Below are 13,367 nucleotides of genomic sequence, written 5' to 3'. Positions count from 1 at the left end.
AAAATAAGTTAATGCTGGTTCTGATAGAAAGGAGTCAGAACGAACAATGGATCACCGTTTGTTTTGTTTGGGGCTGTGTCGCTGCAGACCAGTCAGCATGTCCAATGCCGACCCCTGTCCACTGATGAAAGGTCCTACAATGTGAGCACCAGAACTAGACCACAGAGACATGGAAGAACGTGGATGGATGACTAGGTGGCTGTGCCCAGGGTACACATGGCACCAGGATGCGCTATGAGGAGCATTGTTGTAGACCATGTAAACTTTTTCATAGACGCGGTGTTCCCTAATGGCAGTTGCCTCCTTCAGCAGGATAATGCTCGGTGCCTCAAAGTAAAAACGGTTCAGTAATGGTTTGAGGAACACAACAACGAGTTCAAAGTGTTGACTTGTCCTCCAGATCTCAATTTAATCCAGCAGCTCTGGCATGTTCTGGACAAACGAGTCCAATCTATGGAGACCCCACGTCACATCTTGCACGACTTAACATCTTGGTGCCAGATACCGCAGCACTTCTTAGAGGTCTAGTTCAGTCCAAGCCACGACTATTTTGGCGGCAAAAGGGAGACCTACACAACATTATGTCAAGATGTCCACCATACAGTTACAGTTAGTATACAATTCCTCACTGCAGGTATGTGAGAAATACATAGCAGAACTTCTCAAACCGCCAGTAGTCCGACATTGAGACTGTTCCTAGTTTGAGCAAGATCACATGTCACAGCCACACTGACAGGAGAGACTATTTTAAAATTATTCAGGGACGACGACATTTTGGCTTAGAATTACTCAAACCACACAAATCTATCCGGCCTGATATATCGCTCCTAAATCTCCCAGTCTATTCAAGGGATTTGAGACTTGGTGATAATAGAGCATGATTCATATCATTTTCCTACTCATCAAATTGTTCAGTGACCCTGTGAATTGGAGTGAAGTGTCGTCCCGAAAAAGACCACTCCAGTTAGAGGTGCTTCACTGAAGGGTGAAGTCACTTTGATGTTTCTCTGTGTATTTGGACGGTACACTGAAAACTGTAGGGTACTTAATGTCTGTATAGGAGCATCTGTATCCTTTAAACTAGTCTGAAGAGTGGATTTGAACTCGAGTTGTTCATTTTGTACAAACGGAAATGTTTCGTGTATGTTCTGCAGATTTCTTTAGTTTTAAATGTCAGCGCAGCTCTTCCGGATGCTTTTCTCCGTCATTGTTTTGTCTCCTTGAGTTTGTCAGATGAACACGGGAAACATCTTCTGAGCTACACAGAGGTCAACTCAGCATGTCGAGGAGTTTCCTCTATGACATACCTGCAATGATTAATGTCATGCTGTAGCATTCAGTTAGAAAGATGGATTTGTTTGGCCGCTACTCGAAGAAGTGTGTTCATTGTTCTCGTGCCTGTTTAGTAGGATTTTAAATTACTTTAATTAAAATAAGCAAGAGTTTAAGTTTCGGTTGGATCAACCTGACTCGGTGCCCTCAGCAGTTTTCTCATGTGAAGCCTTGTAAAAACAAAACATCAGGATAGCCACCCTCATGGCCTCCAGTCTTGTTTCTCATAAACATATATACTGTACGTCACTTGGCTGCTCTGTTCCATTAATTCAGACCGCACCAACACCAGCAGCTATTGCGTCATTTAACATTATGTGTGGTTGTTTGTAATGCTTGTTATGTTCTCCTCTTGGCACATCTTAGCATTTGCAGATATGAGGTTTTTGTTGCGGTTGTTTACATTAATCTTAAATGTACCTTATTGCTATCCATGTATTCTGATAGAGATGTGTTCGCAATACACTTTCCTGGTCTACGTTTCATATAGCGGTGATTCACAACCGCTCACGCTATCAGAATGAAGAGGAACTGTGTGTGTTGAGTGTATCCTTGTTGAGAGATCTGTAGGCTGATGTGTCTGGTCTGAAGCAGGTGCTTGACAGACAGACGGTCAGATACAGCGATAGAATTTGGTTTTGCACACAGACTTAGTTCAAAGCTACAAAAAATCTGTTTCTCTGTAGAGTGCAAAAGAGCTACCAGACAGTTAAGAAGAAGAAGCAGTAAACATGGTTGCTGTCCGTTTCAGAATTCACAGGATTTGAAAGTCAAAATGGAAGCATGCCAGGTATTCAAAGGCTAGCCCATGCTGTCCTTCCAGCCTTTTAATTCAGTTGTCATGGTTGCTAGTAGTGAAAGCTGTGCACTGTGGCAATTTAATATTCATTCATTTATACATATTTCAGTTTTCAAACTAATTTATTTAGTTTTGAAAGAGATTTTTACAAAACTAATGTTGTCATTGGTTTTGGAGATTTGTGGTATTTCCACAATATTTTACCCCTACTTTCACATCTTGCTCAAGGCTTTGATTTGGCAGGCTCTTCTGGCTCTCTTTTTCAATTCAAAAGGGAGCCTCTGTCATGTTCTGGATCCTCCTTCATATGTTGACTAATCTCAGCAAGATTTGAGAACATTCAGGAAATGGCTTATACGTTTGATTAGAAATAGAAAATCAGTAATTTCTAAAAACCTCTACAGAAAGTCATCTTCATCGTAAATTAAATTTAAGACGTAAAACAATCACGTTGACATTTTCTCTTCCTCTTTTGTTTTCAGGCGCGTTACAAACAGAGTCTGGACCCCACAGTGGATGAAGTTAAGAAGTTGTGCACGTCGCTAAGACGCAACGCCAAAGAGGAACGAGTCCTCTTCCACTACAATGGCCACGGAGTTCCACGACCCACAGTCAATGGAGAGATCTGGGTTTTTAATAAGGTACCACACACACACACACACACACACCCACACACACACAAACCAATGACTTATTACACATCCACTGATTTGTATTTTGAACGGACTGTGCTCTCCTTCCACAGTCATTAGCTATTAGTGCTGGAGCTTTAGTGCACTGAGGTTCCAAGAAGGACTTTCAATAATAAGCTGTTGCTGAGATGTCAGAGGCCGTGTTTACATATATAATATGATTAGGAAATAGTCACAGTCAAGAAAATAGTAATATATGGTTTCACAGTCACAGAGGTACACTAGCTTTTTTCACCAGTTTCAACAGCTATCACCAGTTGAGACATGTCAGTCAGTTACATCTGAAAATGTGCCCAGTTTGTTGCATCTGTTGCACATATAAAGATCGATTAATCCCTTGTGGCGTCACCCTTGTATTTCCCAAAGAACTGCTGTTACTTGAGTCTGGCTCTAAAAGCGAGCCAATCCCTGTTACAGCCCAGCTCTGCTAGTGGTAGAGGTGAAGGTTTTATTGTTGTAGTGGTAGAGGTGAAGGTTTTATTGTTGTAGTGACTAATTGAAATAAACCAAACAGCACTAAGACTGGGCAAGTGGGTGTTGGCAAATCTGAGAAACTAGTAAAACAATACTTACCAAAACAGAGATCTTTAATGCTTCTCTTAAAACAAAATCTCGTAAGTAAACCTTACTCCCTAATCAGAGCCCAAGTAAAACAAACGGAAACCCCTTTCCGCATTATGGTATATCCAGAAAATAGGCTGAAATGAGGACAACTGGTACGATTTTTTTTGAAGATGTTTCGCCACTCACCTTGAGTTCTGAAAGACTGGTGAAGAGTCTAGCTATGGAGTCAACTGAAGTTTCACTCCAATAATGCGTAAAGCAGGTAAGTTTCTGGTTGTTAACAAAACCTAGTCAATGGAGTTTCAAGTACAGCTACTTGGATGAGTGATGAAACATCTCCAGAAACCCTACAGATTTGATTTTTTGATATACCATGATCTGGATGGTTGAGAACCTTCACAGACAATGATTCTGGTAATAGTTCAACCAATGTGAAGTTCAGAGTTGTTCTCCAACAAGCCAACAATGCCAAGAACCTGGAGGTTGGTTGGCTCGAGAGGTTGGCTTGATCTGGAACAAGAACCATCACAGCAGAGACTACCACAAGAAGCTTTGGAAAAAAAACAGAATGAAGAAGCACGAACAAGAGTCTATGGTCATGAGTTTGTGGTAGCGGCCGATAGAATTGTAGTGCGGATACAAAAGACAGGATTTAGGTTTCTCCGTAGAATGGCTGGTCTTACCCTTAGAGATAGGATGAGCAGCTCAAATATCCTTAAAGCTTAGAGTAAAGATGCTCCTTCGTGTCATATGGGATCAGTTTAGGTGATTCTGGACGTCTCGCTTTGGAGGGTACATGGGCATGGACACCTGGGAAGAGACCAAGAGTTAGACCTATTTGCTGGATTGCTTATATATCTCAACTGCCCTGGGAATGCCTCGGGATACCCTAAGAGGAACTTGGATATGTTGCTAAGCAATTTGGAATTTCTTGCCTGGACTTTTGCCACTGCAACTTTCTGGTTGTTCAACATATTTGTAACACTTGCATCAGGCTGTTGCGGATAGCCAGAAAAGGTCTCTACACAGCATCGTCGCACTGCCATGCTAGACTCTTGGTATGCTCCTAGTTGCAAGCTTTATCCCAACAGTCTATATCCAGGGAGTCGGACTAGACTCAGCACCAGGATGTCTTCATTATCAAGCACTGAGCTCTGCTGATGTGTAGAGACTCAAAATACCAAATCGGACATAAAATGTTGTTGTTTATCACCTTGTCCTATAAGTAAGCACCTAATTACAATGATGCACCATGGCTGTCTGGGTTTAGCAGCTACCTTCCTACCTTCCATGTCTTCAGTGCACCCTCGGGCGTGATGTCCTCTCCAACTTCCTCTCTTCTTTTTTTACATTTTCTTCCACATTTTCTTCCTTGCCCTATAAAATTAAGCTGCTGTGTCACTGGCTGCTGAAACGGGACATCAGTGGGGATTTTGAGTGAAACTGGTGGCAGGGAAGACGTATAGAATCAAATTTGCCATTCAGTTTGGGGTATGACACCTTGGTTATTAGATTTATACTACTCACTTCTTTCTGTGTTCCCGTCATCAGCATGTCCCGCTATCACTCATTATAATTTTCTCTTTTCCACTTCTTCTCTCGCCCTCTCTTGCGCTCACACTCTTCATCAAACAGATGAGTGGTTAATAATTAAACCCAAATCCATAAAAGTGAGTTATCAGCAATAACATGATGCGGCGCCTCTCCACTTATTCACTCTGACGTATTCTCTCTCATTTTGCGTCCGTCTCTTTTCAGAACTACACCCAGTACATCCCGCTCTCCATCTACGACCTGCAGACGTGGATGGGCAGTCCGTCCATTTTCGTGTACGACTGCTCCAATGCGGGAATCATCGTCAAGTCCTTCAAACAGTTCGCCCTGCAGAGGGAGCAGGAGCTGGAGGTGGGCATCACACACAGACACTCATTGTTTATGTCACATCACAACAACCATGAATTAGTAGTAGGCTTGTAACTGGAAAAGAAAGCACCTCAATGATTAAATGAGTCACACAAGTAGTGTATGTGCAGGCAAACAGGGTGAGCTGATGTGTTGGGAGTTATAAGTAGCAACCTGATTCATTTGTGGTACAGTCACACTGAGCACACACTCGCACACAGCATTTGTAGAGGACACCTAATTGGTGTCATGGTTCTCTGCTGGAGTCCTCTATATTAAAAATCCGGGATGTCCTCAGATGGGCAGACGGGATCTGAATGAGTTTTGGTCGACTCTCCGCCCTCCGCAGACACACACACACACACAAATACACTCCACTACCAGCCCCAGTTCTCTCAGTTCTTCATCTTTTTATTACGTTTTCTTTCGCTTTCTCTCTCCCGGCTATGGCATGTTATGTGAATTCCTAATGAGATGGCGCTGTCATTCATCTCAATTATTCATGGAGAAGTTTCAGCTAGACTGTAGATTAGCTGGGAAACGAGAGAGGGAGCGAAAGAGAGAGAGAGAGAGAGAGAGAGAGGAAGGTTCGAGATGAACGGTACAGAGGAAAAAGACAGGAGCTAGAGTGAGAGTAAAGAAGAGCTGCTGAGAATGCTCCGTTACCAGATAAAGTAAAGATGGAGGCGGCAGCCAAACTACTGAGTTGCTGCAACATTTGGATGAAACTCATTTCTTTTTGGTTTAAGTTTGTGGAGGTCATGATAAACACTTGACTAAATAAATAACACAGACGTGCTTTTCACAAACTGCTCGCAATTCATTATCATTGATCCTCTAAAAGACGAGCAGGCTTTTTAGAAGCAAGGGCTGTGACGCACCAAATCGACAGTCAGGTATTTTCCTGTATCGGGCCATCTGTCAGCGTCTGGGGCCCTCGTTTTTGTGGTTTGTCCCTTCTTAGTGTCTCTTCAGTTGATTGAGCATGTTGAATCTGCATTCAAATGATTCGGTCTGAGAGATCACTCTGATAAAACTAGAACTATGAAGTTCAAACAACAACATTTTCATCTAGAGCAGGGTCCCCTACCATTATATTAGGGGTGCGCCCCACCCTCCCAACAGCACCCTTGCCCCAACTTGACGGTCAAGTTAATTTTATTAACCGTGCCAGAGCACAACAGATGAAATTTAAGTTTACCTTTCCTTTTTATTAAACAAACCAAATAGCCTTATGTTATTTATCTTATTTACACGGTGGAACGTCATTTTTGTCTCTACATGGTCGTGCACGGTGGAGTTCTGCCCCTTCAAAGCCGGGAAACACTACGTAGTAAAAGCTGGCCACTTGAGATCGGATTGCCTACATTGGATCTTAATGCAAGGTCTGAGCAGGTCCAGAGTGAATAAACTGTACAACAGTTTGTGGCCCCTCCAAGCTTCCTAGCCTGCTGTAGCTCTTCCTGTTTCCCCTTTTGAATAATGGATACAACCTGCTGGTATGAAGAGTTCATTCCTCTCACACAGATACAAAGTATATGTACCTGCTGGTCATTGGTAGTCTTCAAGGTGTGTTTAAGTGCAACTTCTTGGTCAGGCGACTGGAGGTAATGTCACAGTAGGGCTTTGTTGATGCTATTTCATAGATGTCGTTTGGTGTGTGTGCACCTTTAAATATCGAGGAGAGAAAGGTAATGGCATACTTTAGACCTGCAAGTATACATATGTGGTTAATAAAGAGTCAATAAAATAATAATATCTTTTAATTTATCGTGTCTGTGCTGGTTAACAATTTAATCAAAGAGACACATGTCCTCACATTTATGTTTTTTCTATATTAACTTATTGGTTTTGGAAATTGAAAGCTCATCCTTGTGCAAATTCCGAGCATGTAATGCTGTCACAAAGGAGAAGAAGTACCGAGTTAGCATCAAACAGCACAGCTGAAATACCCAAGTGTGGGGAACACACACTCCTTGTTCTTGTAGCTAGTTTGTACAAGGGCTACTGAGTAATGGGCCACTTGGGGTTCTCCCAAGGCTACAGCCCAGATGTAAGGTTTAGCCAGCGCTCCCTTTTGTCAGTTGTCAGCCTAATTGTAGTCAAATGAAGCCTTAAAGCCTGAGAGTACAGTTTGTGAAGTGGCTGTGGTCATCGTAAGCTGACAGATACAAGAATGGCCAAAAATTTGATAGCAGGGCGCGCGGTGTGCTCCAAACCACAGGAAGTATTTATCCCGAGCTTCAGGGTTTAATTGCACCGTTTCAGTCGGGAAATAAGTTGAGAATATAATTTCCTTCGGCTCAATGCGAGGGTAGTTGCGTAACATTCATAAGTAATTTCACTTTTCCTCCTCAGTGCTCGCCCTGCTCCCTCACACACACAGGAAGTGTATAATGGGGAGGTGTAATGGGAGATAAAGAGAGGTGATGACTTCCCGAAGCTTTTTTAATCAAGAAGGCGGGCGATGATCCTAGCGAGGAGTCCCCACACATGTGACCCCCATCCCTTCTCTGCGCCGCTCTGCGCATGCACACCGGTGTCCCCACGTGGGCTCTACTGTCGCCACTGTTGACAAATGCATGGCTCACATGGCTCACATGAAGTGACAGGCCTGTTCTCACCAGGGGCCGTATTATTTGGAGATGCAGTGTTGCAGATGAAGGGGAGAAAAGAGGAGGAGGAGGAGGTGTTTTCTCACTCCTCCGTGGCCCCATACCAAGCTCCTCCTGTGGTCCATTCAGTTAGTCAGTCAGTGTGTGTCTGTGTGCGTGAGCTGGGTGTCCACTCTGAGTGCTCTATTATAGGGCCACCTGCTTCCTTTTAAATATCTCATCACTTCCAGTGTGCACTCAGCAAACAGGCTCACTGCATTAGCTGCGGGACGGAGAGAGAGAGAGAGGTGTGTGTGTGTGTGTGTCCGACGTTCAGAGAGAATCGCTGCAGTGCTCGCAGATAGTGTACGCTGGACTGTGAGAGCTTGCGTGTGTGTGTGTGTTTGTGAAGTAGACGTTGTGTTGCTGGCGTTTCCAGGATGCTCACATTAGGCCTCCTCTGGCTCCTTCTATCATTTTAATGAATAATGAATGCACGGTCGTCAAAATGCATTTCTCGGCTTTTGGGGTAGGCGGTTTCTGCTACTCTGCTCTGTTATGGCGTGTTACATTTTAAATCCTCCTCTCGTGCTGGATTAGTCTCATAAATTAGTGTCACACTCAAAAAAAAAAGAAACCCAAAACAATAAAAAGCAATTCTCAACAGTTAAATTATACCCTAATATCCCCAGTGGAAGAGAAAGAAAAGAAAGCTGTCATGATGATTTTCATGGTAATTTGCGAGATTACAATATGCTAATGTGATAATTACAGTGGATGCTTGGCATTAATCAGCCTCTGCTGGCAGCGTTGTCGTATTTACGGTTAGGATTAGTGCCGCGCCGCGTCGCATCGCTTTTACTCCAAAATCTCTTTCAGGAGACAATGTTCCTCTTAGGTCGACACAACGAGAGGCTTTAGAAAGGCACGGTTTGTTTGCGATGCCCCTTTTCCGCGAGCGAGTCAACATTTTTCCTCATTAGACGGAGAGGAGGGGAATCATGTCGCGGGACGACTGGCACAGATCCGTCCGTAACGGCAGCCGATCGCGCACCCACGCGCGGCTGCAAGCTTTTCAAAGAGAAATGAAACATGCATTTAATAGGGGGAAAAAAAGAAGATGAGGACGCATCCACAGCTACATACACGCCCTGCATTAATTAAGCCCATTCTTCTGTATCTTTAATGTCGTAATTTATTCATGCACGTGCAGAGCTCCTTATAGTGCAGCACTGTAAATACATAATGTCTCTTGCTGAGATCTGAGCTTCACCCTCCTTTTCCCCCACTTATCATAGAGTCAGCTAATGAGTTATTGGACTAGCAGAGAGCAGGAAGGCCGTGCAATATATACAGCAGTAGAGAGTCATTATATAAACCTACGCAGCCTCATCTCCAACATTTTTCTTATTCATACAAGTTGATTTAACTTAGCAGGAAGCTGCAGTGGACGTTTGAATCGGGTCATGACAATTGACAGTATTTTTTAGTATAACCTGGATGCTTTCTTTACTTCTTCTTCCTGAACAGTCAGTTGATAATTTGTCTCATTAATTACCTCTCTCTGACTGATTCGGCTCACCCCGAGGGCGCAGAAAGACAAGCATGTCCCCTCAGTGCTCGCCTCAGGTAGCGTGGGTTTACCCAGACTTGCGTCAGTTGCCGAGCCGCAGCGCACCGCGAGCCGGGGATGTCCACGAAGTGAATTCCACTTTGTAGCTGTGGTCTCGTTGCTGCTGAGAATGGATTTTGACAGCACCGTGTCAAGTGTGAACCCAGTACGAAGCCTTTATTGAATCCTCTTATGTGGCTTGCGTGGTAGCTGTGAAGACATCAAAGATTTTGTTTTGCTTAGGGGGGAGTAGTTGCCTGCCGTAGTCTGGCATTTCATAATAGGGCTTCTTTCAACTGGTACAGAGAAAACAAATACCTCTGCTATTCGATAGTCCGACGACTTAAACGTCAGCATTATTTCCAGGTTTACAAAAAAACGTCACAGTTTCAGGAGGCCTTTGTTTGCACCCACTGATCGTCAGTCTGTGCTTAATATATCATTTGTTGGTGTATTATGATTGCATGTGTTTGGTTAACACTAGGGATTGATTGCCAGGGCTTTTAGCGTCTTCTTCGTGACAGACAGTTTGAGGATTCCTCACACCCCTCTTCCTCCTCAGCCTTCATGCTCGTAGTCCCAAAAGTGTTTGCAAACACAGAAAGAGTTTTAGCGCTCCAAGCAACATTTTCCGCCGCAGTAAACAGCTGTTCCGAGTGTCTACAGCTCTTCGAGAGGTCTTACTCCGGCAGTTTGTAATTTATATTTATCGCCAGCGCGTCCGGCTTCGCAATACACAATTACAGCCTATTTATGCAACCCACACAGACGTCCCAGATTGAACCGGATTGGCACGTTGCGCCCTATGCTAATGTTATGCATATGCGTTGCATTAAGAATTCGAAAACTCGTTGATGCTCAGAAAAATTGGTGCGCTGTATTTACTCTTGTTGACAGAGGAGGATCGCACACATTGAAGTTAGAAGATGCTTCTCATATAGCAAATACACAATTTACACACGGGACAACAAGACACAGTCAAGGTCTGTGTCCTCATTTTTTCAGGCAAGGAGCTGCTCAGTCAGAGGGTAGAAATTACAGACAGATCTCTGACTTCTCCACCTTCGCCTCTATTGTTTTCCTTCCTTTTTCAGTTTTCTCTATCATCTGTGAAACGTCTGCAAGATGTTTTGCTGATGTAATACTTCTTTCAAGGGCAAAACAAAGGCTATATTAAATTTATTCTGTATTTCAAGATATCAATAACACAATTTAGTGTTCTTGCACTGGATATTAGTTTTATGAAATGATCGGTTAGCACCATGTTTATCCGAGATGCTCAGAATCAAACTGCTGAAACTTTCTTTAATAAATGAGTTATTCCCTTTACAGCACAGCCCGTGGAGTTTAGATTTGCACCTCTTTGTTCAGTGGAGAATTGTAAACATGCAGAAACCATATTTGCAGAAAGAAGAGTAGCCGAGAATCTCCGGCTACTGCCACTGAGCGAAAGAAACCATTTAAAGGGGAACTAATAAAGTACAATCGTTTACTCACCCGTATAACTTTTGCGTGATTTGTATACTTTCGGAAGATAATCAGATCAGCGTATATCCATATAGTGGGAGTGACTGGGGCACCGAAACGCAGCCTCTAAATAACGCATTATCTGCCGAAAACCCGTTCATTTCACCAATAGTTTACCTGATTGTTTACCTGTAATTTGCTACTGCTCGTTTTTTACAACATGGCTGCATATTTTTCCTTTTCTGAGGTTGTGGATGAACCATAGTTTCGCGGCAGATAATGCATTATTTAGAGGCTGCGTTTCGGTGCCCCAGTCACTCCCACTATATGGATATTCGCTGATCTAATTATCTCCCGAAGGAATACAAATTACACAAAAGTTATATGGGTGAGTAAACAATCGTATTTTATGCCGGAAATAAGGTGCAGGTTGTAAAAAAGAGTAATTCCCCTTTAAGTAAAGTTTACCTACATTTAAAACATGAAGATAATAATAATAATCCCTCACTAATTCCTTGCTGAAATTAGGCAAGGCTGCAAAATGTAAAGAAACAAGAAACCATAGCAGTCAGTCAGTGATGATGAAGGGAAGCCTTGCATTGCTGCCTCTATTAAGACCCGCAGCTCATTAAAGTCTACTCAGCAAAAGACAGAAACCATATTGAACTCCCAGCTAACAAATCAGCGGTACAACAGCACAATGAGCACATAAATAGTCAAGAGCTCCAAGTATAATTAAAGTTTTACATCATACGCAGGCCTCCTCAATTTTTCTCGTTTGCGAATATTGACTGAGCCGTCCCAGAGAGTGAAAATAACACGCTAATTCTGCACTCAGTATAGACAGGAGGATTGTTTACCACCATGGACCACCGGCTTAGAAGCCAAGCAAGAGGATAATTTCCTCACCGGGATCAATAAACTATCACATTATCATTAGGCTCTCAAAATATCTGCGTCAGAGCGTCAGTTGTAATGTTGTTTTTTTTTTTGTTTTTTTTCTCGTAGCTTGAGGTGGCAAATCGGGAATAAAAGCAGTGATTTGTATCTTCTGCATTCAAGCTTCGACCTGTTTTGGGGCATCAGGGGAAAGATGAAACAACAAAAAAAGAACTTTTATTGCTCATCCCTCACTCTCCATAACCAAAACATAAAGTTTGTCCCAATTTTATCTTTCAGTGTCCAATGTGGTAAGCATTATACAGCGTCTTATAAAGATTAAAAAGCAGCTTTGCAGTGTTTGAAGTACAGCGACTAATAAGTACAACACTTATTAAATGAGGATGAGCTCACTCCAGCCTCAAAGTTTTGAAAGAAGGCTATTTTCCAAGAGCCAATTCTGATGAGCACCAACAGCTTGCAACAATGGCAACAGGCTTGTGGAGGTGGTAACGGGGCGCTAAAGCCGTCACCTGTTGCAGTCGCTGGACATTGGCACAAACTCTCACTTCAAATTCATTTTCTACTCAGTTCTTGCCTCAAGTATCAAGATAGCTAAAATTCCCACTGGTTTTCCTTGCTGCTGTTACCTCCTCTCTGTGATGTAGCTACTTTCATGGAGCCAGCTGGAGATTCTGCTCTTTAGTTTCCCTCTCATTTCACACATTACCTGTTGCCTAAGCTAGGGATTTTTTGCCCCCGATCCTGTAATATTGAGTGTAGTCTGATCTGATCTTAAATAAACAACATTTCCTTCCCTGGAGATTCATAAAGGCTTATTAAGGTAGTGTTGCTCCAGAAGCTCCAGCAGATGGTGAAAACCTGTGTTTTTTCCACTACAGAAATGGGCTGGTCATCCAACGCCTTGAACTGTGTAAACTTCTGTAACCATTTTTTGTAGGCGGCAAATTAAGTTGGTAGTGACGAATGACGATCTCCACCTCGCCAATACTCAATACTGATGCCAATACTGTCAGCCAGACATCAAAGTACTTTCACACAGCAGATTTTAGTTCTTCTTTAATTTTTGGCAGCTTTGACGCCAGCCAACCATCAACAAATCAGAGGAGGAAGAAGATATTTTGACGTTACAAGGGCATGGTTTTGGTTTATGAAAGACCTAAAATAAATAACAAAAGGATTCGGTATCGGATCAGGACCGAGGCTTCAGCCGAACAAACAAGTTGGTCAGATAGGTCACTCCGATTGGCTGTGAACCAGTACTTGAGAAAAGAAACTGATATGACGAGAGTAAAAGAACAAAGGCAAACACAGAAAGCTTTTTTTTTTGTTCTCAATCTTCATCTTATATGAACATTTACATAATACACAAATACATTCACGTCAACATGATCACCTGGAATGTATGAACTGTTCTGCTTGATTCAGGAGAGTTCAGCTAATAGCGCCCCTTCCTGTTTCCACATTTCAGTGGCAAATACAGACTGTTGCCACCTGCTGGTATG

The 13,367-nt window shown here is 42.9% G+C and overlaps 1 protein-coding gene across 4 annotated transcripts in view; it reads left to right on the top strand.

The window, feature by feature from the left end:
* rptor (regulatory associated protein of MTOR, complex 1) overlaps window positions 1-13,367 on the top strand; it is a 182,942-nt gene that overhangs the window by 60,433 nt on the left and 109,142 nt on the right. For all 4 annotated transcript variants that reach the window (XM_084573386.1, XM_084573385.1, XM_084573384.1 and 1 more), the window contains exons 5-6: window positions 2,614-2,772; window positions 5,146-5,292. In XM_084573386.1, the coding sequence (XP_084429512.1) occupies window positions 2,614-2,772; window positions 5,146-5,292 (306 nt within the window). The remainder of the gene's footprint in view (window positions 1-2,613; window positions 2,773-5,145; window positions 5,293-13,367) is intronic.

This window comes from Chelon labrosus (genome assembly GCF_963514085.1).
Source record: "Chelon labrosus genome assembly, chromosome: 2".
In the NCBI taxonomy this organism is placed as follows: Eukaryota; Metazoa; Chordata; class Actinopteri; order Mugiliformes; family Mugilidae; genus Chelon; species Chelon labrosus.
The sequence above is the reverse complement of the archived record's forward strand: the minus strand, read 5'-3'. Positions and strand labels throughout refer to the sequence as shown.